This window comes from Hyperoodon ampullatus (genome assembly GCF_949752795.1).
Source record: "Hyperoodon ampullatus genome assembly, chromosome: 3".
Taxonomy (NCBI): domain Eukaryota; kingdom Metazoa; phylum Chordata; class Mammalia; order Artiodactyla; family Ziphiidae; genus Hyperoodon; species Hyperoodon ampullatus.
The window spans coordinates 73,020,460-73,045,258 of NC_136916.1; the positions used below are offsets into that span (position 1 = coordinate 73,020,460).

The 24,799-nt window shown below is 45.4% G+C and overlaps 1 protein-coding gene across 1 annotated transcript in view; it reads right to left on the reverse strand.

The window, feature by feature from the left end:
• The window catches only part of LRRK1 (leucine rich repeat kinase 1), a gene marked incomplete at its 3' end in the record, with an annotated part of 122,319 nt that extends 101,884 nt beyond the window's left edge, over window positions 1-20,435 (reverse strand). The window contains exons 1-2 of the mRNA XM_079701091.1: window positions 20,257-20,435; window positions 15,449-15,699 (exon numbers count right to left, since the gene is read on the reverse strand). Of these exons, the coding sequence (XP_079557217.1) occupies window positions 15,449-15,548 (100 nt within the window). The 5' untranslated portion in view covers window positions 15,549-15,699; window positions 20,257-20,435. The remainder of the gene's footprint in view (window positions 1-15,448; window positions 15,700-20,256) is intronic.
• Between the last annotated feature and the right edge of the window lie 4,364 nt (window positions 20,436-24,799).

Below are 24,799 nucleotides of genomic sequence, written 5' to 3' on the forward strand. Positions count from 1 at the left end.
GACACCATCACTCATTTTCTCCTGCAAATTGCACACCTCAGAGATGCCAAGGAGATGCTGGGAGATAGGATCCAGAGAGCAGGCTGAGATAGGATCCAGATAGCAGGCTGAGCCCTGGCTGTAGCCACAACCTCCTGCCCCAAGTCCTTAAAAGTTATATATATATATACCAAACTCAACAAGCCATGTGAACACAGAAAACAAGAAGGAGACCTAATAGGTCCAGAAACCATTGTGCATGAGATAGGCAAGGTTCAGGAGTGCTCCAAGGCTGCCTGGAGGGCATACGGGAAGCAAGGCCCCCAGAGCCACCAGCAGGGGGACTGCTCAGAGGGAAAACCACAGTAAGCCTTTCTCCAGCCTGCGCCAGGCAGTGGGGGGAAGAGGTTTCTGCCCCCTGTGCACTAGAGAGGAAGTGTGGAAACTTAGGTGGTGGGTGACACTCAGGCAGCTCGTGGAGCCCCCAACCCAGAAGACATACTATGGGTGCACCCCCAGGACAGCCCACTGCAGTCTCCCTGCCCCCCTATCGGCAGGCTGCGTTGACCAAAACTGCGTTCACAGACAGCTATGGGGAATCCCAAATACAAAGATCAACATCCAACCATGTACCCACAAACATTTGAGGAAGATGAACGCCATAAAGGAGAAGCACCCAATTCCGATAACAGAGCCTGCAAGCAGGGCAGGAAGAGACCCCTCCCCACCCCCATCCCTACACTCAGAAAGTAAAGCTAAATTGAGTTCCCTGCTTATTTAGCCAAGGACCCAGTGCCACTGGGAGCATGTTGACTCCCCAGGGCAGGAGAGGATGAGGCATATCCCACCGCAGTTCCCCCTTGGGCCTCAGAGTCCCCAAGGGGAAGTGAGTAATTGACAATGACAATGCTTAGGCAAGGTAGGGTCTTGCCAGATCTGAGAGCCTGCATCTCTTGCTGCACCCTTACATTACTGCTCAGTGGGAAAACCTACACAAATAACCCAGTCACCGAGATAAGGGAGTGTGGACAAACTCTGGACTCTTTGGTTGATGATTAACTTGTTATCAGCAACCACTACCCTCATCTGGGAGGAAAAGACTGAGTCAGTGCCTGAGCTCCCCTAAGCAGGATCTCGGGTTCTGGCTTTCCAGAATCTTGGGGGCCCATCTCCATCTAGTACCAGTGTTAGTAAAGCAAGAACAAGACCTCAGAATAAATATGACTGACGTCTTGGAGAGATACCAGAGGATGCAGCATCCATACACAAGAATTGACTGAAAAGCTGGGAGATTAAATCAAAAGAGTTGATCTGTAAAACACAGTAAGTGGGTGGCAGAGTATAATGGACAGAGCTAGAGGACAAATCAGCAATGTGGAAAACCAAGCAGAGGGTGCAGCAGCAAGACACAGAGAAGTTAAAGTACAGACAAAAAAGTTAAAGAGACATGGAAGATGATCCTTGATGTTTTTCAAAATGTGTCTAATAAGAATTCCAGAACCATGTACTCAAATAAATAAGAAACATTCTCAAGTTGAAAAAAAGATAAGTTCTCAGAAGTTAGAGCATACTACTCAAGAAGTTGAAGAGGGGAGGAGTGAATTTAGGAAAAAGAAGAAAATAAAGATAAAAACAAAAATTAATTAAATAGAGGGACTTCCCTGGTGGTCCAGTGGTTAAGACTCTGCGCTCCCTGGAGAGGGTGTGGAGAAAAGGGAGCACTCTTACACTGTTGGTGGGAATGTAAATTGATATAGCCACTATGGAGAACAGTATGGAGGTTCCTTAAAAAAGTAAAAATAGAACTACCATATGACCCTGAAACCCCACTACTGGGCATATACCTTGAGAAAACCATAATTCAAAAAGAGTCATGTACCAAAATGTTCATTGCAGCACTATTTACAATAGCCAGGATATGGAAGCCACCTAAGGGTCCATCGACAGATGAATGGATAAAGAAGATGTGGCACATATATACAATGGAATATTACTCAGCCATAAAAAGAAACAAAATTAAGTTATTTGTAGTGAGGCGGATAGACCTAGATTTGTCATACAGAGTGAAGTAGGTCAGAAAGAGAAAAACAAATACCGTATGGTAATGCATATATACGGAATCTAAAAAAAAAAAAATGGTTCTGAAGAACCTAGGGGCAGGACAGGAATAAAGATGAAGACATAGAGAATGGACTTGAGGACATGGGGAGGGGGAAGGGTAAGCTGAGACAAAGTGAGAGAGTGGCATTGACATATATACACTACCAAATGTAAAATATATAGCTAGTGGGAAGCAGCCGCATAGCACAGGGAGATCAGCTCGGTGCTTTGTGACCACCTAGAGGGGTGGAATAGGGAGGGTGGGAGGGAGACACAAGAGGGAGGGGGTATGGGGATATATGTATATGTATATGTATAGCTGATTCACTTTGTTATAAAGCAGAAACTAACACAACATTGTAAAGCAATTATACTCCAATAAAGATGCTAAAAAAAAAAAAGAATTATCGTTCTGAGACTTACAGAAGGTTTCTAATATAATAAACCACTCCAATATTAAACTTAAAAAAAAAAAGGCTCTGCACTCCCAATGCCCGGGTTCCATCCCTGGTCAGGGAACTAGATCCCGCATGCCCCAACTAAGAGCCCGCATGCCACAACAAAGATGCCCCATGTGGCAAGGAAGATCCCACATGCTGCAACTAAGACCTGGCGCAGCCAAAAAAAAAAAAATTAATTAATTAAATAGAAACCAAAGAGTTTTTGTCCGCCATCTTGGTGTGTGTGGTTGACTCTGTTCCTCGCCCTGTCCTCTCCCAAGACTTTCAGGATCAAGCGATTCCTGGCCAAGAAATAGAAGTAGAATCGTCCTATTCTCCAGTGGATTCAGATGAAAATGTAATAAAATCAGGTACAACTCCAAGAGAAGACATTGGAGAAGACCCAATCTGGGTCTATAAGGAGTCACACATGAAATGGCACGCGTATTTTTGCTGTATCAAGGTCATGTGCATCTTAACCATATCACTCTGAAAACCACTACTATTTGGACAGCTGGATGTGTTTTATTGGGAAAATAATTTTCCTCTTTGTTTCAATGTTTCTGCACTAGTGGGTTGGCTCAGTAATAAATATGTGAGATCTTTCATTGGAAAAAAATAGAAAGCAAAGAAACTAAAAAAAGCAACAACAAAACCCAAAGCTGCTTCTTTCAAAGGACTCATGAAACAATCTTATTGAAAGATTGATCAAAAAAGTAAGAAACGGGGGTGGGGGGTAGCAAAAGTACGGACAATATCTGGAATGAGAAAGGAGACAAAAATATACACTAGAGAATTAAATCATGAGAAATGGCAGATGGCAGGTCTGGGACAGGAACTGGACCACAGGAGCCTGGAATATCTTGTCACATCAGAAAGCAAGGATGTTATCAAAGACTCCTGGGGTCATGTCAAAAGACAGAGAAACCAAACCAAAGGGGCTACTGCTGGCAAAAGATGAATAATTTTAGCATCAGAAACAAAAAAGTAAAAATCCATGAATGAGTAATAATACTAAAAGGACACACTTTATCGGTCACCTTTGAAAGATGCTAGGGAATTGATCCATTTTCAGAAAATGGAATAATTAAAATAAGGGAAAGATTCATTCATCCTGACTTTCACATACAAACCGTATCTCAAGGTACCACAGAGTTGACGGGAGAAAGTCCTTCTTTAGAGATAGATTTCAGCTAGATGAAGAAAGAATGATAGACTTAAAATATCACCACTTCACAACCCCAAAGAAATAACTGATATAAAGCAACGATTGATGACTAATAAAATCATTAGGTGAAAAGCTGAAAAACCATTACAACCTTTATGATGAAGTATCATGCTGACAACACCAAAATTACTGAAAAATTTGAACAGCAAAGAGAGACAGTTAGACATCATTTGAGTCCTGTGGTGAAACAATAGGAAATACACAACACTAGTTATTTAGTGTTCTTGCCAGGTCTTACTGAATGTAATCAAGCCTCTGGATCTATGGAAGCACAGAGGAGCACCACACCGGATGCAATCACCAAAATCCAGACTGTGGGAAACTACAAAGGATAAGCAATGTGGTTTTATCAACAATTAAATTGCAAGGAAAAAGGAAGTGAGGGAGAAAGGTAGAAATTAAGAGACTCAGTAACAAACCTGATTCAAGTCAACCATTGATAAAAATAAGTTATGAGATAATCAAGGGCATTAGAATGCTGACTAGATATCTGATGTTATTAAGCCCATATTTTTTATTTTTAAAAATGTATATAAGATGTACTGAGGTTGGACTTTTTTAAACACTTCTTAACATATGACATTTGGAATTGGGTTCTAAATAATCTAGAGAGAAATGGAAGGGAATATGAATAGATCAAGATGGGCTATGTGTGATAATTGCTAAAGGTGGGGCAATGGATACACAGCGGTCCATTACAGTATTCTCTCACTTTTATGACGCATTCAAAATTTTCCATAATATAAAAGATGGAAAAAAACAGATAAAAACATAACAATTTCAAAATTCTGCCTAGGCTAAAGATTTATGGAAAAAAAAAGCCATTTTGAATCTAGGCCTAAGAAACTGATTTCTGAGGGAAAAAAAGAGAGAGGAAACTATTTTCTCTGATTCTTTGGAAGAAAGGAGAACCGGAAAACTAGGGACCAGAGTGGGAGGGAATACTTTTCACTGTATTCCCTTTTGTACTTTCGAATTTTATATTGAGTATATGATGTATCTATGAAAACTAAATGATGTCACCTAAAAACATATTTTAAATCCTGAAGCCACTAGGAACTTTATGCTAATACATTTGAAAATCTAGATTAAATGCGTGACTATCTAAAAAAACGTATTCACAAAATTAACTCAAGAAGAAATGGAAAATTTAAATAAACCTAGAGTCTTTAATGAAATGGAGTCAATAATTTAAAAGTCTACCCATAAAAAAGCATCAGGCCTAGATGGCTTTATAGGTAAAAGATTTTATCCAGCTTCTTGGAAAATAAAGCTCTTATACAGTACAAACTTAGTGTTGATTAAAAAATTAAATTACAAAAAGATTGGCATAGTATGAAAATATTTATTTTAAAATCTTAAATATGGAAACTGTTCTGAAAAGAGCAGGACTGCCCAAACGTGACTCTGGTTGCCACTCCTCAAACCTGGACAATGAGCCAGCTGAGGGATGCCCACTTCTCCCAGCTGAAGGGATGGCATCCAAGCTCAGTTTCCATGGGTCTAGTGCCTGGAGGTTCTATAACATCCCACAGCCCCAGGTGATCCCCTATAGGCAGCCAGCACCCACCCTGCCACGTCATGAACAGGCTAGCCTCTGGGAGTGGAGATCCATGCTGGACCCTCTGCTGGACTGGAACCCACTCCCATGCAGCAGATGCCCTGGCAAGCCTCCCTGTGAGAGGATGAGAGACTGGGGACCACAGGCAACCCATCCTGCAGACCCAGGCTTTGTGATTTCCTCTCCCTCAATGAAGCCTCTTCCTTAACCCAGGCAGGTGATGTTATAGAATTTTTGCTGACCAGAGGGGACTGCCTGGTGGGAGAGAAACAATACTACGTATTTATAGGCACTGACATAATTAACAATGGTATAAAACATGGCAAAATGTCCATACTAACTTTGAATAATGGCTACCTTTGGGGGTTTATGAAGAGCAGTTACCAGGGAGAGTTCCAAAGGGGGCTCTAACTATTCTTGTCATGTTTTACTTCTTAAAATAATTGTTGAAGTAAAAATGGCTTAATATTAATATCAGTTAAATCTGAGTGTGGGTACATCCTTGATTCCTTTTTCTTTTACTCCTCACATCTAATGCATTATCGATTTCTGTGGTGTGCTGTGTCAAAGATGACCACAAACTTTTGGCATTCCTTCCTTTGGGAGCTGGAATCTAATTTCCCATCCTGCATGGAATCCAGATTTACCTTCTGACTTGTTTTGACCAACAGAGGGCGGCAGAAGCAATGAAGAGACAGTTCAGGCATAAGCCTTAGTAAGGCCTCAGAGTTTCTGCTTCTGAGCTCTGGGAATTCAACTGCTAAACTGTAGACAGGCTGGGGGTGGACGTCTGGATGAGCATGTGTAAAGAGCAGTCACGGTGAGGAGCACCGAATTATCAGACATGTGAGTGAGGCAAGAAGAACCACCCGCTGAGCCCTGCTGATAACTGACTCACAGGATCCCGGGAAACTATAAACTGCTGTGGTTTTAAGCCAGCGAGTTATGGGGTAGTTTGTTACATAAGTCCTCAGAAAAGATTCCCACTCCATCCTCTTCTTCCTTTCCTGCCCCACCGTCCTGGCCTACCATGGGCCTTCTTTCCAGAGCTCTGGTAACAGCCTTCTAGTTGATTGCAAATTTCCCTAATAATGCTTTGAATCCCATAATTATTGGTTTATCTGGAATTCATTGTAAAAATGTTTATTTTAATCAATGCATTTGCATTAAGAAATAAATTAAGAAATTAACTGAGAAGATAGTAAGATTGATATCAAAATAAAATAAATGCCTATTAGGATCCTCAGGAGAATTCAAGAAGACACTGCATATATGTCACAGGAACAGAATGCTATGAAAAGAAACAGTCAAGAATAGGAAAGAGCTTTTGGAAGTTAAGAAGGGTTGGAAAACATGAGGGAAAAGATAGGCAACAGGAGTTCCAGAAAAGCAAACAAACCAAAACAATAAAGAGAAAAAGCAGAGGAAGATAATACTATCAATGAAAATAAAAGGACTTTTCCGGGCCTGAAAGGGATAAATTGTTGACCTACCCTGTACCAAGCAGCATGAAGGAAAAAGACCCCCACCCAGGTCTTTTGTTATGAAATTTCAGAAGATCAGACATACAGGGAAGATTCTAAAGGCTTCTAGAGAGGAAAAAACAGGTCACCCACAAAGCAACGAGAATCAGATCACATCAGAGGACAACAGAGCAGGCTCTTCCAAGGTCTAAAGGCAAATGATTTCCACTTGGGATCATGGGGAAGACCAATGGAAGATGCTTTCAGGAAAACCGAGTCTCACATGTGCCACCACAGCCCTTTCTGAGTTTTCTCACTCATGTGCTCCAGGTAACTGAGGGCTCAAAATAAGAGTTCTGAGTAAGAGGTGGAAACCAGGTGGAGGTAAAAAGTAGGGAAGAGGTGTGCATCTCCTGAGCCCCACAGAACATGGATGACACTGAGTCCCCAGGCCAAGTCAAAGCAATGAGAACATATCATTTAATGTAGCAAAAGCAACCCAGAGATGAGTCCACACTGATAGAATTAAGTGGGAGGGAGCAGCTGGGAGGTGTGGTGCAAGGGGAAAGAAATCGTCCTCTATTGTGGCAGGCAGGCAGGCAGGCAGCAGACTCTGTCTCAACGGATGGAGCAAGAGAAACATGCAGGCATATTCTTTATGTAGAGGAATGGTGATGACCTAAAGAACTAGAACCAGAAACAGGAAATAGAGGCACTTTTGGGAGCTGACACTGGGGCTTTGCCTTATAGTCCATCTGTATCACTTGCTTCCTTAACCAGGGCTGTGTATTACTTTGATAATTTTGAATGTGCTTACTCTTCGATCCTGCCATTCTGCTGGGGTATACTCAACTCTTATGGTAAGAAGCAAAATATGGAAACAATCTAAAGGCACTTTAATAGCAGATTGATTAAATAAATATTGTTGTATTTACACTATGGAACTTGATGCACATGAAAAAGACTCCAAGGCGTACATCACTCAAGTAAACAAAAGTTGCACAACGCATGTACAATTGAATGTCATGCATGTAAACCCAGAAATATACACAAAAAAGAATTGTGTGTGTGTGGACATGAGTGTAGGAAGAGGATGGAAAAGAAACACACTCAGCTAACAGTGGTCACCTGGGCAGGATGGCATTTGATTTTATATGAGAATGTATGTGATTACACACAAGTAACTTCTTCATAACTTTGGGGAGGCCCCTGCCCACTATCAGGCAGGGGTTTTTTGCTTGTTTTTTGCTTTTGAACCCAGAAGTGTTGGTGATTTTGCATGGGGACATGGGCGACCACCCATTGGAGCCTTTTGATTCTGAGAGCAGAAGGGAGGGGTGCAAACAGCCTGAAGGGTCTGCCCTGGCCTCTTCCACCTCTAACTCCCAGGTGTGGGCCACTTGTTGCCACCCACCTGTCTAAGAGCTCACAGGGCCATCTGAAGTCCAAAATGAGCTACTAAAAGGAACTTGAAGAGTGTCATTCTTGAATACAAAATGTATTCAAATTGTAACCTCAAATTTGCATCATCACTTGGTTCTACATTCAAAATAATGGACTAAATTTTTCAATGCCTTTAAATATCTCTATTTGCTGAAAAATTCAAAGTGCCACAACTAAGTTATTTTTGGCTTTGGTTCTCCTGAAATGAATAGGTAAGCAATTGATTTTAAACCAACACCTGGTGACATGCCTGGCCACTGGATGCTGGACGATGTAGATGACATAAAAGCTGCGAGGCACAAACATAGCAAGAATTAGCAAAATGAAGTACAATCCTAAAAAGTTATTTACAATTGAAAATATAATTTCTAACTAATGTGTGATTCCTTCTATAACATCAGGGTTATGGGCTTAGGAAGGATTGTACTGCTTGAGATGCACACTTCTATTTTTTGCTTTTTTATCTTTTATTCTTTAAAACAAATGTCAATAAATAGCAAGACGGTTAAGTAGAATCAGGAGAAACTGAACACAGGGGCAGCTAGGATGGTGAACAGACTCAGAACTGGGAATTCTAAGGAATATTGGAAGCCCCTATTTTCATTCATCAGGGGTCCTGAAAATGTGTGTGAAATCCATATACTAGAGCTTGGACTTAAATGTTATTGGGTGTGATAATTTATATGTTATTTATTTCTCTCAATTCCCAGAGTTAAAGGATTTCATAAAAATCCCAGTTATGGCTTCTTCAGAGTCTGGCTGATGTGGACCAGGAAACCAGGGAAGTGGGAGAAAATCCTTATCCCTCTGCACCGGGGCCTGGGGACGTCCACTCAGGCACCTGCTCACAGGCCACTGACCTCTTCGTGGAGGCCAGGGCACAGAGTTGGAAAGAAAATCTCCTCTCCTGGCCACTGAGTAGCTGCCCTGGTGAAGGAGTCAGGGGCAAATGTGGGGAAGGGGAAGGTGCGTTGAGGCCCTGGGTGAGCTTCAGGCTCTGGGCACCTAGAGTGGGGTGGGGGGATGGGGCACTCCAGAGAGCCCACCCACACAGGGTGGAGGGAAGGGGTGGGAGGTTGCTCTCCCCTTGGGTCCAGGTGGTCATGGCCTAACAGTTAGTCCACAGACTAAAAGGCAAAAGCTTGGTGATATCCAAGTGAAATGTGTAACGTTGCGGGCTGCCTGCTCTTGAAGGCAGTGGGATGGTTTGCTCAGCTTAAAAAGGAATCCACAGGGAGGGCAAGGCATCAAAGTCAGTTATTTCAAGAAAGGGGTTAAGGGATGCCCATCAGCCTAGGCGGGTGGAGCTAGAGGCAGTGGAGACAGGACTGGCCTCTGCAGCAGCACACACTTCCCAACAGAGCACCCCACAGAAAGGCTGGAATATTTGAGAGGGAGTCAGCTCCCTTTTGCTAGAAGTAAGCAAGCATATTCTGAACAAATAATCAGATGATCTAAGCCTCAGATTTAGGTTCATATTAAAAGCCCCATCAAACTCAGAGCTTCTGTCATTGGGCAGGACTTTGCAGGCATGAAGCACAGCTGTGTTAACTGCTCTGACATGGATGGATGCCCACGGCCGTTTCTCCTGCAACCTGGGCCACCACACAGCTTCCCTCCTCTTCACCGCTCTCAGTAAGGGATTCCTTACTGGACAATGGCTACTGTCCCTGGGGGGACCAGTGCTGCTTCTGCAGCCAGGTTGGAGAGGGCACCCTGCTGACCACAGTCCCAGCAAAGCCCTGTACCCCCAGCAGGCATGAGCAGGACACCAAGTCCAGGAACAGCTTAAGATGTGGGCTGGCGGTTACACTCTGAAAGGCACACAAAACAATGGATCTGCCCCTTGTAGGAGTTCCTACAGTGGCTCACTAAGAAAGCATGCTGCCACCGGAGGGGCACTTCCTAGTCACGCTATTTCCTATTTCTATTTCTGGAAAGCAGGCAGAGCCCCCACTCAGGCAAATCTACTTGGCTCTTGTATTAAAAAGTTATTTTCAAAACAGATTTGAAAAAGCCAAAGGAAGAAGAAAAGGACCTTGGAAGTAGCTATGTAAAAACCTAGGATTTGAAGGCCCTCTGGAATGTTCCTTCTCCTTCTTTGGTCCATGCTGTGAGAGGCAGGCAGCGGAAGTCAGGACCACTCACAGAGAGGCGGGGGATGTGGACCACCTCAGGTGATGTCTGTCCAAGCGCCTCTCACCCTTGGTGAGATCCTGAAGAGTCTCACCAAGCGTTCTCAGTCTGAATTATCTAGAAGTTTCCTCACTTCTCTGCTCCCCAGGAGACTTACCTCAGCTGACAGGACAGGTTTTTCCACTCTGACTGGTGAGACAGACGTGGAAGAATGTCTAATGACATGTTTGTCAAACTGGCTGGGTCCACAGTCCTGGCCCAGTATCTATCTCACTGACCCTCGTTCTCTCAGCTCACACACTCTGAACCCATCCATGCACTCTAAACATTCCTCCTGCACCGAAGGCCAGCTGAATGCTGACAGTACTAATAAGGTTGTAACACACCTTTCTGGGGCACAATTGTGCTGCACAAACATAGAACAGGCACACATAGCCCACGTGGCACCACAGGCAGTTGGAGAAGCACTCACATATTCATGGGCGCTGAAAGGGTTAACCATTCTCAACAAGCACAAGGTGAATTGTGTAAGTCAAAACAGGTAGAGGCACCAACAAACACACCCAGTACACACACACACACAGACACAGACACACACACACACACACACACAAGACCACTACCAAAAGCCCAAAAGTAAAAAGTTAGTTTTTTACTAATTTTATTAAAGTTTGGATCTTTTCCTAACTCTACTTGGAAGTCTAATGATAACATTATTTCCAAAGCCTGGTATCTTCCAAGGATTTTTAAAAGGTGAGAGAGCTGCTCCTACATTGGGAATAACTTGGGTATCCACTGGTCCTCTTTCTGACAGTTTCCCTCAGGCAGTGCTGGGAATTAGGTCTGCAACGGTCATCCCTGGGGTGAGGCTGGTGGATTGGGGGGAAGGGGAGGGGAGGCATGACTCCTCTGGGGAGAAGGTGGGGCAGAAAAAACTCCAGCTCATCCAATGGGGATGGAACTCAGAGGGTGGGCCCCATGGGAGGCACAGCTGCAGGTTCCTGGAGTCAAATAGCGCCCCATTTAATCCAGAAAGAAATTCGTGGGAAAGAGGCCAGTTAAAGCAAATTTGATCTTGGAAATGAGCACCCAATGAGGGAGGAGGTACGCAGGTTGGATCCTAATCACAAAACTTCCATACTTAAAGAGAAAAAAATTTTTAAAATAAGTTGCAATATTATTCTTCTGGTTGCAAAACAACCACAAAAGAACGCATGCTCATTGTACCCCTATGGGTAAACAAAGAGCAGTGGCTATAATCCCTAGTGACTGTGCTACTCTTTGAGTGTCACCTGCTCCCAGGCTATGGTCTTGGTGTATATAGTTCTATTTTGTGAAAATGAAATCCAACATGTGATGTTTTAAAATTGGGCCCACAGAGCTCCGGGGTCAAGGTGAAGATCAGCGGTGGGATTCACCACCCCCACCCCTCCACGACTGCCCATCAAAGCAACTCCACTGTTATAGCTGTTAGGTGGGCTGGGGCTCCAGGTAAAGTTTCATGAGAGAAAAGCTCTGTGGGCTGCTTAAATAAATAAATAGAAATACATAAATAAGATACAATTTTAAAGTACTGAAGCCCACCAACTCCTATCATGGTAGATGAATGACGGACAACAATCCTTCCCTTCTGCCTGAATCCACAGCCTGGCTGTGGCCTCCTCGTGCAGGGAGCTCTTCACTTGGGCTGCTCCATGTGACCTTCTTTGGCCAAGGGCAGAGGCATGGAGGCGACAGCGTGCCACTCTGAGCCTAGGCCTTAAGAGACATGGAATGTTTTTGCTTTCCCTGCTTGTACCTCTGCAACTGGCAGGGAAGAAGGCACCCTGCCAGCCTGCTGGTCTCAGGAGGTTAGGAGTCACATGCAGCAGAGTGCAGACTGCAGCACGCAGCAGAGCCCCGCCCCCCAGACCCCTCCTGGCCAGGAGGCCAGAAATAGATGCTGATTGGCACATCCCACTAAGATTCTGTGTCTGTCTGGATCAGGGTTCAGAGAGGTTGAGCCACTCAGCTGAGGTCACCCAGAGCTAAGAACTGAATGCAGGCCTAATGAACCCCACAGACAGGCTCTTGAGCCCTCATCACACTGTGTGAGTCCCAGAAGTGTCTCCCCAACCCTCCTCACTCAGTGAAAGGAAACAGTCATAAACCGGCTGTGGGGTTCTAAACAAGACAGTGACAGAAGTACACATCACTCTAGGTTACAGGTAGTTAGTAGTGGCTCCTTAATCCAGAGCCCTAGGTAATGGATTCAGCATTCCCAGGACCCACACAGGTCCCCGTCTTCCCCTGGACCTGGCAGGAAAGCAGGGTGGGTCCTCTGCTGCCCTCATTCACTGCTCTCAGGTGAGCTGAACTGTAGCTGCAGGAGGCCAGGAGGGGCCTGAGGTCGGGCTGCTAAGCCATGTAAGCAGCCCGTTGCCAGCAGGAGGGGAGTGTTGTAGGGTTTCATCCCTGGGGGTCCCAGGGCAGGCCCTCCACACTCAGCTCCTTGGCTACCACCTACGGGACCTTTCAACTCTTGGAGAATGGGCATAAATTTGTACTTTCTTCATAATTTCCATAATGCTGAGCCATAGGACAGAATTTTACAATGTATTTCAGGTCACTTTTCTCTCATCTTCTTCAACTCTGTGGTTTATGTGTTTTCTTCCGTGCATAAACACATCCCTGAGCATCAGGGTTCACAAGACACCACCTCCCCCGTCGGCACCCTCCAGCCCTAAGCAGTAGAACAGTACCAGTGGGGGCTGCACGATTCCCATAGGCTCCTCAAGCCTTGTGTGTGTCCTGAGGCTCATCCAGAACAGGGAGGTGTGGAGTCCTGAGATTCCACTGGGGAAAGAGGCCCCTGAGGCAGAAAATACCTTTCTGTGCCTGCTCCCTCCCACCTGGTGATCACAGCTGTCAGGGAGAGGCAACTGGCTGTAGGAGCAGTGTAAAGTTCAGATCCAGACCTCAAAGGAGAAAAATGAGGGCTAGGAGTGTCAACACTCTGGCCTCTCATGCACATGAACGTTCTCTGGTCATCGTCCTACCTCAGGCCTGGAGACAGGGCTGGTTCCAGGTCTGTCCAGGGTCCCTTGACCCAGGTCCCCAGGAACTGTAAGAGTCAGTGAGGATTTCTGGGCACCTTGAGGTCTCAGCCTTGCCTTTCTGTTGGTGGAACACTGGCACAACCTGGGAGCCTGTTAGAAATGCAGATTCTCGGTGCCCCCAGACTCACAGGATGAGAATCTGCATTCCACCAAGATCCCCAGGGGACTGGAGTATATACTGCAGTTTGAGAAATGCTGCTCTAATTTGCTGGTCCAAATCATTTAGACCAGTTGATTCTCAACCCCAGCTGCACAGTAGGATCGTGGTGGTGTGGAGGCAAGAACTTTTAAAAAATACCCCCAGGATGCTGCTCCAGTGGAGCTGGGGGTGCCTGTGCACTGACAGTTTTAGGCACTGCCCAGTGTTTCTGGAGGCCAGGGTGGAGAAGCACTCGCTTAGATCCACCAGCTCTTGACCAGGACGAGGACGGGGCAGAGTCTCCTCTGGGGCTTTTTCAGATGACACAGCCACCCACCCAGTGAGCCCCAGAAGGACTCAGCAACCCTGCCCCCACCATCATTCCTCAGGATTGCTGAGGAGAGGCAGATGGGATACTGCAGCTGAGAGTGCCCTGGAAAGAGGTTCTACCCAAAATCAGGAATAGCATTCCACGCACGTCACCTTGATCTCATGCTAATAAGACATGGCCTTCCTAACAAGCAACTGAAAAAAGGCATACATCTGAAAAAAAAAAAAAAAAGAAAACCTTTCAAAAGATGCAAGTCAAACACTCTGGGAACATTTAGTGCTGGACAATGTCAAGAAGCAAATTCTTTTCTCATTTCATAATCTGATTTATATGTAAAGAAATCTTCCAGAAACATCATCTTAGTTAGACTTTGGGCATTTTCGATGGAGAAAAAACACTAAGTAACTGAACATAATGTCTACTGAGCCAGGTACAACACTGAATCGCTAACTCCACAGAGGTACAAACCCACAGGTCCTCTCAAATCCCACATGATGACCTATACTTTGAGGATGAGAGTCCAGGGTTAAGGCACGGTTCAAAGGGCAGTTCTGCCCATTACAAGTTGTTGACCTTGACCAAGTTTCTACATCTCTCTTATTCTCATGTTCCTCAGTTATAAAATGGGGATAAAAGTACCATTTATAGGTTGTCGTGAGGATTAAATGAGGTTATTTCCTAAGACACTGAACCCAGGGCCCCATATGTACTAAGGACTTAACAAATATTTATTGTTAACAATATCAACGATATCCTACTGGGGATAAAAGTGATGCAACTCTGGTGAACAATCCAGCAATATGTGTAAAGAGGCTTAAAAACGTTCAAACCTAATAGTCCCACTTCTGTAAATCTATCTTAAGGAAATAATCTCAAAACCATGTTTAAAAAGATGGACATGGAATGATTTTGGTCTGAGTCAGCAACTAGAAGCAACACAAATGTCCCAAAACATCCAGTGGGAGAGTAAGAATTAGGTCAATCATTTTGCACAGCACACCCAAATAAGATGATATTTCACTGGATCCCACAAGCTAGGTGACTGACACAAAGGGGAAAAAAGTAGGATACTGAAGTATATACATTATAATAAGTAAATAAAGGTAAAACAAAGTTCCTGCAGCCCAGAGAAGCTGACTAGAAGACAACATACCTAGATATTAACTGTGTTTAGGGCAGTGGGACTCTGGGTGATTACTTTTTCTACTTCTTTTTTCTTTTTTCAGTCTTTCTTTAATAAACGTATTATTTGTATAGTGAGAACACAAAACCAAATCCCCATTAAAAAAAATCTTTTTAACCAACATGAAATGATGCCCTGATTCTTAAGATCCACATAAATCTTAAGTCCACATAAATTTTGTCCCATGGCTCCTTCAATGTTTAGAATTTAAGTGAGAATCCCATGATATGTTTTATATTGAAAAACCACACAATTCATCAAATAGTTGGCAATTTATATCCTTTGGTTGAGAACCCATTGTTCATACATAGAACATGCAAAACAGGCTTGGCCAGCCCTGCCCTTACCGCTGTTATGGGTCTCCATGGCGTGTCCTGGACACACGGCTGACCCTTCTGGTCCCACACACCAGTACATGCTGGGTGGTCGCCGAGACATTCCAACCATCAAGCCTCGAGGTGGCCACTCTCCCCAGTCAGTTCCCGCAGTGGTCACAGCAGCCGCAGCTCCTTGAGGGGTGGACTAAGTCATGGCTTATAGTCCAGGGTGGACCAAGTCACAGACACACCGTCATGGCTGAGCGGAAAGCTGTCTCATCCTAGTGGTGAAAAAACATCAAGTCAGAAAGCTTTTCTTAACTGTCAAGTCACTTCCTGCACCCAAGCACATACTTATTTATAAGGTCACGTAAATACGCATTGGTGTTCCCCCTCCCCCTTTTTGCAACACTTCTCTTAACATTCCAGCTATCCAGTCACACCTGGTCAGATGGCGGCAGTGAAAAGACAGAGCTCCCCCACCCCACCTCACAGCTGGGCTCCAATCTGCCCAGCTTCTCCAATCTGCCTGAGAAGAGTCCAGATACTCCAAACAACTGTAGAACACCTACTGGTAAAGGGCTCAATCACTGCTCCATCAACACATATTCATAGTCACCGGCACGGTGACACCAAGACAACCAAATGAGGCTCCTTCCTTGTGGGGTTCATGCTCCAGTTGGGGTGGGGCAGACACACATGTACACAAAACAAGGCTTCCCTTTGCCCAGGACAGACTCTCCCGGAAGCCCAGAGGTGGGCATGTAATGACAAAGAGGTAATCACGCAGCAATCTCAAAGAGAAGGGTCTGGAAGGCACTGGTACCGGTTATGAAGCCAAGTCAGTTTGAGCCCTGGGGGATACAGAAAGGGGCTCCCTACATTCTACCTGCCCCCACCACCCCAGGGGATCTTTGGCAATATCTGGAGGCATTTTTGGTTGTCACTTCTGGGGGTGGGAGTGCTTAAAGGCATTTAGCAGGTAGCAGCCAGGAACACTGCTGAACATCCTACAGCACACAGGACAGCCGCTCACAGCAGAGAATTATCCAGAGAAACTCTGAGTTAGATTAAGACACATCTCCTAAGACTAAGGAGACTGTGATGAGGCAAGGCACTGCTCTCACATGCTGGGCTCCCACTGACCTTGGGTCCCTGACACAAGGACACAGGCTGCTATGCTGATTAAATGACCAGAAGCACCTTGAGGGTGAGATCCAGGCTCAGCTTGGCAGGGCCCGGGGTGAAATGCACGATGGGAAGGGATGACCATATGAAATGCATGTGTCTCTCCCAGCATTCATGTGGAGTCTATAGTACAGACATAAAAAGTATGGTGCTAATTAGCAGCTGTTTTCTGAGATAGACAACTCTGAATTAGAGGGTGATAGTGTAGTCCAAAAAGAAAATTAAGGTCATGTAAATGATGCCTAAGACAACATCATCTATTAAAAACAGACATGCACCCAGGCAACTTTTCCCGGTTGCTGTGAGATTTCCAGCAAGGTCAAGTTTCTGCAGTCACCTTCTACAATAGGACTGGAAGTGGTTCTTACTTGCAGTAATAATAGTGGGAGGACTGGGAAGCCAGCAGGGTCTCCCACCTGCCCTCTGATTAACAAGCTCAGAAGGGGACTTCCCTGGTGGTCCAGTGGTTAAGACTCCCCATTTCCAATGCAGGGGGCATGGGTTCAATTCCTGGTTGGGGAACTAAGACCCCACATGCTACACAGAAAAAAAAAAAACAACAAGCTCAGAAAATCAATGCTGGAGGGCAGACCCACTGTCTCCCCAGTGAGCAGGTTCTAGAAGGTACCCTGAACAGGGTGGGCACTGAGTAAGCTCCAGAACAAGGCTGTGAGAGCACCGGAACTTTCTCATCTTAGAGCCTGGAAATCAGACCCCTGGCCCAGGTGGTCTATACTCTTATAGGCAAGGGGAGGTGGGGCTGGGAAAGACCTGAACCAGAGGTCTTGCCCTTTGTGAGCCCACACCTTTCCAAACTAAAGAGCAAAAGGTTTAGAGAAACCACACTTGGGAAAATCCGTGTTTGAAGTTTGGGAGCCTGAAAAGTCCAAGAAGGAACGAAGGAATGATCAATCTGGACACTATTTAAGAGACAATCAAAGCTTTGTAAATTGCAAAACCTGATTAGGAAAATCAACTTGAGAGGGGACAGGGAGAAGTAGCAAAACAGAATCTCCATTTTAAAATAAAGGCTCCAAATCACACAGCAACATTCAGAAACGAAGGCACACAGTTGTTATCTGCTTTCAAACGCCTCTCAATATCAGCTACCAATTATACCCAACAACACCTGAAAAATCCAAATGCTAGTAGATATTCCTTCTGAAAACAGAAGTGTCTTACCATGTATGTTTTTAAGTTAAAAAAGAATCTTAAGAATATTTTAGGCTAACCTTTACCCAGCCATTTTGTTCCCCTTTTCATTTTCAGTTTCCTTTTGAAAATCATTTTACCAATGGAGGATTTTGCCACTGGAGCAGTTTTTCAGTTATAATTTGTATTTTGGCTTAGACTCTAAGGTAGAAGTTTTAAGATGAAGTAACTCAAGTTTTGCTCAATCTTTGCCCTCTAACGGATCTTTCCTTCTTCTTGCTTCTTTTGGGCTCCGATCAATGCAACAAATAATGGTTGCAAGTTACATGTTTTCTTTACATTATAGTATATATATCCTAAAGAGGGTTTTAAGAAGTGTCCTGCAATAGTAATTATTTTAATAATTTTTAAAACCTCACCATTGATGGAAAAGAAAAAAAGGAACCTGATATTCTTTCTACAAATGTTTTTATTGGGACCTTTCCATGGGGAGTGAGCTTCATGAATTCATGAAACTTACAGCTGGTGGAGAGGACACAGTTAAGTAAGTAAACTTTCTAATATGGAAGAAACATCCTGAACTTGCTCACTTGTCTTTTCAGGAGGCTTGGAAAGGGCTGCCACTGCCAAAGAGCTGGAAGACACTTGCAAATGAAATGTGTTAGAAATGCTCTTATCATCCAGGTCTTTTTTGAAAAGCCTGGTCGAGATGGTTGGCCCATGGTCTTTGCACTATTGGCATCCCTTGACCAATATTGGTTTGCCTACAAAATGTGTTTAATGCATTTGTGGACATCAAAATATTACAGAGCTACAAACCGGAGAAATGTGTAGTTCTCAATCCCAGATGAGAACAGAAGCCCTTCATGAGTCTAAAGCCACAAACAAGTTAAGGCTGTCCATTCACCACTCAGTCTCTATACCTGCATGAATTTGGTGCCTCCTGGACAACTCTGGGAGTAAAGATGAAGCAGTGAGCAAGGTGGGCACATAGGAAGGGTCTCTGACACCTGGAGTGCCAGTAGAGACTTCCAGGTAAACTAAAGGAGTAATTAAACAGATAAAGTAGGAACACAGACAGTGGCAACCAAAACGACATAGAGAGAGGGATGTGAGTGAGGCTGGGTTTGGCGAGGGTGGCTGGGTGGGGAAGCAATGGCCAGGTGGTCTGAGATGGCAGAGGCCAGATCAATTGGGAGATGTGCAGGGAAGGAGGTCTTCTGGATTTCATGCCAAGCACAAGAAGCTATTGAAGGGTTCCAAGCAGAGGACAGACACTCTCTAATTTTTCAAAAAAGAAATTACTCTGGCTGCCAAACAGAGAATGGGGGGTGGGGCGGGAAGTACTGCAATTGTACAGGAAAGAGAAGCTCGTACCTTGCACAAGGCAGGGTGGTGAGAAAGAAGGGAATGGACCTGGACACATGTGAGAAGTAGACCCAACAGGACTTGCTAACAACTGAATTCAAGGGACGAGGGAATGGGATGGAAGACAACTCCCACGTTTTTTATCTGAGCATCTGCGTTTACTACGGGCCACTCACTGAGGTGTGGAAACCTGGGGGAGGGAGAGGTTTGGCAGATCCCCAAACCTCCTGTAGGGACACATTAGGTGTGAGGTTTGTATGTTTTTAACTTAATTTTTTATTCTTCCAGGACATAAACAAAGATAATTAAGTCAGACCACAAAAGGAGTTGAATGTTAAACATTTTTCAAAATCGTGTATATTCTAGTTGCCCCTTTAATGCCCGAGGAATTTGGATACAATGCGAGTGAGTAGCAAACTCTCAAAACAGTGCATTTGGTGAGAGGCTCGCTAAAAACAAAACTGCTTGCTCCTGTTTTTCTACTTCTCTGATCCTTGCAGGGGGATGTGCTTGTGGGAGAAAAACTTCATGGCCTCAGAACGCGAAGGAGCAGGGTGGACCGACCGCAGAGATCCCTTTGCTCGGCCGTTACCATCTCCTTCCGACCCCCAGCCTTCCCCCACCCCCGACCGCACTCATCTGCGCCCCCGCCTTGGAAGGTCGGCCGCAGAGACCACCAAGGAGATGGCGGGTTTTATCCGGACCCTCGGGCGAGAAGCGTGCACCGGACTTATAAGAGGGCGAAGGCGCTCGGCCGTCTTGCATTGCCAGGCCGTGCCGGCAGAGAGCCTCCCGGGCAGTGCCTCTCCGACACCCACACTCAGACTCACACTCCCGCACACACGCGCGCTCGCACGGCCCGCTCCAACTTGAAGGAAGGGGTTTTCTCCCAAGGTGGAGGAAATGTGTAGACCTCCTGGTGTATTTTCCTTTTGTTGCTTGGTGTCTGCCCCCTCCGCCCCGGTGCCGTCCTGCGAGGCCTCGGGTTCCCCGCCTGGGCCCACACACCCGGCACCCCGCGAGCGCGGCGGGAGGCTGAGGGGCCTGGGTTGCAGGGCCCAGGGCTCCACGCGGGGTCGCAGCAGGAGGCGGCGGGTCCACGACGGGGCGCGGGCCGGGTCAGCACTTACCTGCGGCGACTGCGGGCAGGGCCGCCGGCGCCTGGGACGCGGGGCTGCGCGCGGGCCGGGAGGACAGCGGCGGATCGGGGCCGGGCAGCCCCTCTGCCCTCCGCCCCTGCGCCTCGGGCCGCGCGCCGGGGCCGGGCCGGGCCAGACGCACTTCCTCAATCCTGAGGAGGGCGGGCGGCGGGCGGCGGGCGGCGCGAAGAACGAGCAGGGCGAGGGTCAGCCGCTGAGAGGCCTCCCCACAATGGGCACGAGGAGTCCCTGCGGCCGCCAGCCTCAGTTTCCCTCACCGTAAACCCCGGGTGATCACAGTCACTGCTCCCACCCGGGTGACCACATGGCCCGCGGGCCCTTCTAGCGCGAGGTCTCCTCCAAGTTGGGTACCCTGCTCTCCACGCGGGGCAGGAGCAGCGGTGAGATTGGTTGGTTTGCGGCTCAACCCAGCTTTCCCTGCCCCTCTGTTCCGCTCAGCAGCAAGATTCGCTGATGAACTTCTGACTAGTATATGTGGGTCGTAGATTCTGGCAGTAAATATTAAAAAGACGGGAATATTCATTTGTGTACAACTCTTTATAGAGCAGACTAGAAATATGTAATTTTAAAGCTTTAATAGTTTGCAAACTATTCCGGTTTGGTGGAAGGTGGAACCCCTTCCACCACATGAATTTACTACTTTAATTATGGATATATACAAAGATGTCACTGGTGAATCATTTTAAATTGTCTGGGTTTTTTTTTTTTTTTTTTGGTGGGTGGTGTGGTAGATAAACATGAGGGAGTGTAGGCAATTTATTATGTTTCAACCTAATATAAGTATTATATTATATATATTATATTATATTAATATAAGTTACCACCATTGAGGCCATTATCCAAACGCAGATCATAAAGATGCACGTCCATGCTTGCAGGCAGGCATCGGATTCTGCTCCACGTGCCCACCGGGGAAAGAGAAACCTGCTTGGAAAAAAGCGGATGGTTCTGCACCCTGGCAGGACCCGCACCCCAGGCTCCTCCTATGTAATGCTATGACTGGAACATTCTCAAGGAACAGAGACAAATTGCCACCACTGCTATTTCACAAAAGTGGGGCAGCTGCAGCCCCACCCCCAACCCCACCCCCACCCATGATCTTGCAGACAATCTAGGCAGTGACCACTTGGACAAGATCCTTGGGTCCCTGTTTGCCGAGGGGGCCACGGGGCAGCTTAGCTTTGCTCCCTAGAGGCTGCCCCTCCAGCTCTCCTAGACCAGACGCCCTTCCAAAAGGGTGGGTGCAGTTTTGCAATCCTGCCCTCACCACTGCGGTTCTAATTCCACTATGCAAAAGGAGGTAGTATGATTGCTACCGAAAAGTCCCTAATAATTTGCAGGGCGTGGCGTCAACGGTTCTGGGTGAGCCCCGCGATGGTGGTGAGGCGCCCCCTGCAAGGCGCGCGGCTCTGCCACCTAGCGATACCGTGAGGAAGCGCACGCCCAGTTCGCAGACCAGGGAGCTGACGGAGCCCACGGGGATGGGGGCAAATCAATTTCCCTCTTTATTTATTTGTTTGTTTGTTTGTTTGTTTGTTTATTTAAACATCTTTATTGGAGTACAATTGCTTTACAATGTTGTGTTAGTTTCTGCTTTATAACAGTGAATCAGCTGTACATATACATATATCCCCATATCTCCTCCCTCTTGCGAGATCTCCCTCCCACCCTCCCTATCCCACCCCTCTGGGTGGTCACAAAGCACCGAATTGATCTCCCTGTGCTATGCGGCTGCTTCCCACTAGCTATCTATTTTACATTTGGTAGTGTATATAGTCCATGGCACTCTCTCATTTCATCCCAGCTTATCCGTCCCATCCCCGTGTCCTCAAGTCCATTTTCTATGTCTGCGTCTTTATTCTTGTCCTGCCACTAGGTTCTTCAGAACCATTTTTCCCCCTTAGATTCCAGATATATGTGTTAGCATACGGTGTTTGTTTTTCTCCTTCTGACTTACTTCACACTGTATGACAGACTCTAGGTCCATCCACCTCACTACAAATCACTCAATTTCGTTTCTTTTTATGGCTGAGTAATATTCCATTGTATATATGTGCCACATCTTCTTTATCCATTCATCTGTCGATGGACACTTAGGTTGCTTCCATGTCTTGGCTATTGTAAATCGTCCTGCAATGAACATTGTGGTACATGACTCTTTTTGAATTATGGTTTCCTCAGGACAATTTCCCTTTTAAATGAGCTTGGGAATTGGCTTGGAAATGTCTCCACTGTAGAAAATAGCCAGGGCACTTGTCACATGGGTGGCCTGTTTCAAGCTGGTTGTATCCCAGCATTTAACTCTATCCATTGGCATGTGTTACAGGTTTGCATGAGGTGACTGTTACAGGTCAGTTAAGATTTCTTTCTGCTTATTCTTGACCCCCGCTGACCAGCATCTCATGTTGGAATGACCCCTCCTAAGGTGGGGTCAGTTGGAAGCTACCTCCCTGACCTACCCTTTCTGCTTTCTGAAGGTGTAGTGATTGACTGACCCCTCAGTTCTTCTAGTCACCTCCCTTCAGCTGGGTATTCTGTTTCCTCAGACATTTCTCCTTGGACACTTAAAAAATGTCCCTCGGGCTTCCCTGGTGGCGCAGTGGTTGAGAGTCCGCCTGCCGATGCAGGGGACGTGGGTTCGTGCCCCGGTCCGGGAAGATCCCACGTGCCGCGGAGCAGCTGGGCCCGTGAGCCATGGCCACTGAGCCTGCGCGTCCGGAGCCTGTGCTCCGCAACGGGAGAGGCCACAACAGTGAGAGGCCCGCATACCGCAAAAAAAAAAAAAAAAAAAAAAAATGTCCCTCATTATCCACCTTCAAGCTCAAGTCAGCCACATGCTAGGAGCAAGAACATTAAAAGGGCTTGGTCCACCATCAGGAGAAGCTAGGGCATTCCAAAGGGTCCACTTTTAGAGAATGTGCCAACTTACTGTGCCCCACCCCGACAGGCGCACAAGGGCAGGTGTGTACACACACACATATACACATACCACAGCCAGTATATGTCCTCAGAATGGTTACCTTCATGGTAAAACTTCATGGTAAACCAAATGAAGGTAATGCCGTTTTCCTTGAATTTTCTGCTCACATTTTGATTGGGAAATGGGAGGTTTCTAAATGCATTAAAGCATATACAAGTGCATATATTAAAAGGGATCTGATCCAAGCCTCCCTTAAATTTTCTCTGAAAGGGTGGAGCTTTACCTCTACATGGCCAAAATGATATGGACTCTCAACACGAGAGGCATGGTTGAACTTGGTGGACCTAACCAAGTACAGGAATGTTCTTGATCCAGCTTCAGTGTCAGTGTATGACTTGGTGATTGAGGCTTACTGGTTTGAAGCCTTAGAAACTTTAGGTAAGTTAACCCCAGACACCGAGATCCTTGTGGAGAAAAGTGGCAAAAATGGATGCTTGTGCACACAGTTGCAGGATACAGTGTCTTCCCTAAATCCCCATGCAGTCTTCCCCGTCATTTCCCACACTCACATCTCCTCATCACTTTATGATAAAAAGGGACTCAGTCAGCTTAGATAACAGCTTCAACTTCACCAACTAAGATGCAGAGCCTCTGAGGCCAAGCTTGCTGCCTGGTCCATCCCCAAAACCAGAGAAGTGAGTTTCACACTCAAGCTAAGCGTGGGACTTGATGGATTGAGCAAATGTAATTTTGTCCTTAAGTGATTGATACCACTTTATTACAAGCCATTTTGTACCAAAGTTCTAAGAAAAAGGTCAGCCTCAGAATTAAAAGGGGTCTTATCTTTAAATGAAAAGACATAATTTTCTCAAATATCTGATTTTATTTTATAGTTGTTGCATTGTTGAACACAATCTGCAGTTAGGGTCAGAATTCCCAGGCCAGTAGATTTTTTAAACCATACCACAGGAGTAAACCTTAACAGAAGTGAAATCTAATACTATATAGATAAATACAGTATATTACAGAAGGTTAAATACATCACCTCTGTTTACTTACAACTATAAAAAGATACATTATACCAATTATAAATAATGTAGCATTTCATATTAAAGGCATTATTGTACAATGAAAGAATAAGAACCTTCTAATGTATTACTATCAAGGTTAGTGTTTATAGTTACTTGAGATAAAATCCTGAAAATTCAGTGTATGAAGTCAAATCCTGATTTAACAAGTGACTGATAGTCTAAGTGATGTGTTAACTGATTGAGAGAAGGTGAATTGCATAGTGCATATTTCCAACAAGAATGATAACCTCACTTCACCTAAGACTTTCTCTATACATACACTGGTTTTGACACTGACCTCCATTTTATTACTGCCGCCCCAATTTAATTCTCAAACATAACTTAATTCTCAAACATAAGCACCATTAGAAAAGTACTAGTTAGTAATAGTAAAAGTATCTGAATAACACAATTTCAGTTTGGTTTTGTTTTTTTAAAGCTGTATGGGAAGACTTTCAGTTTTCCAAGTTAAAATTTGGAATTGCACATCCTTTGGATACACAAAGAGGAAAAGAAAAATTCA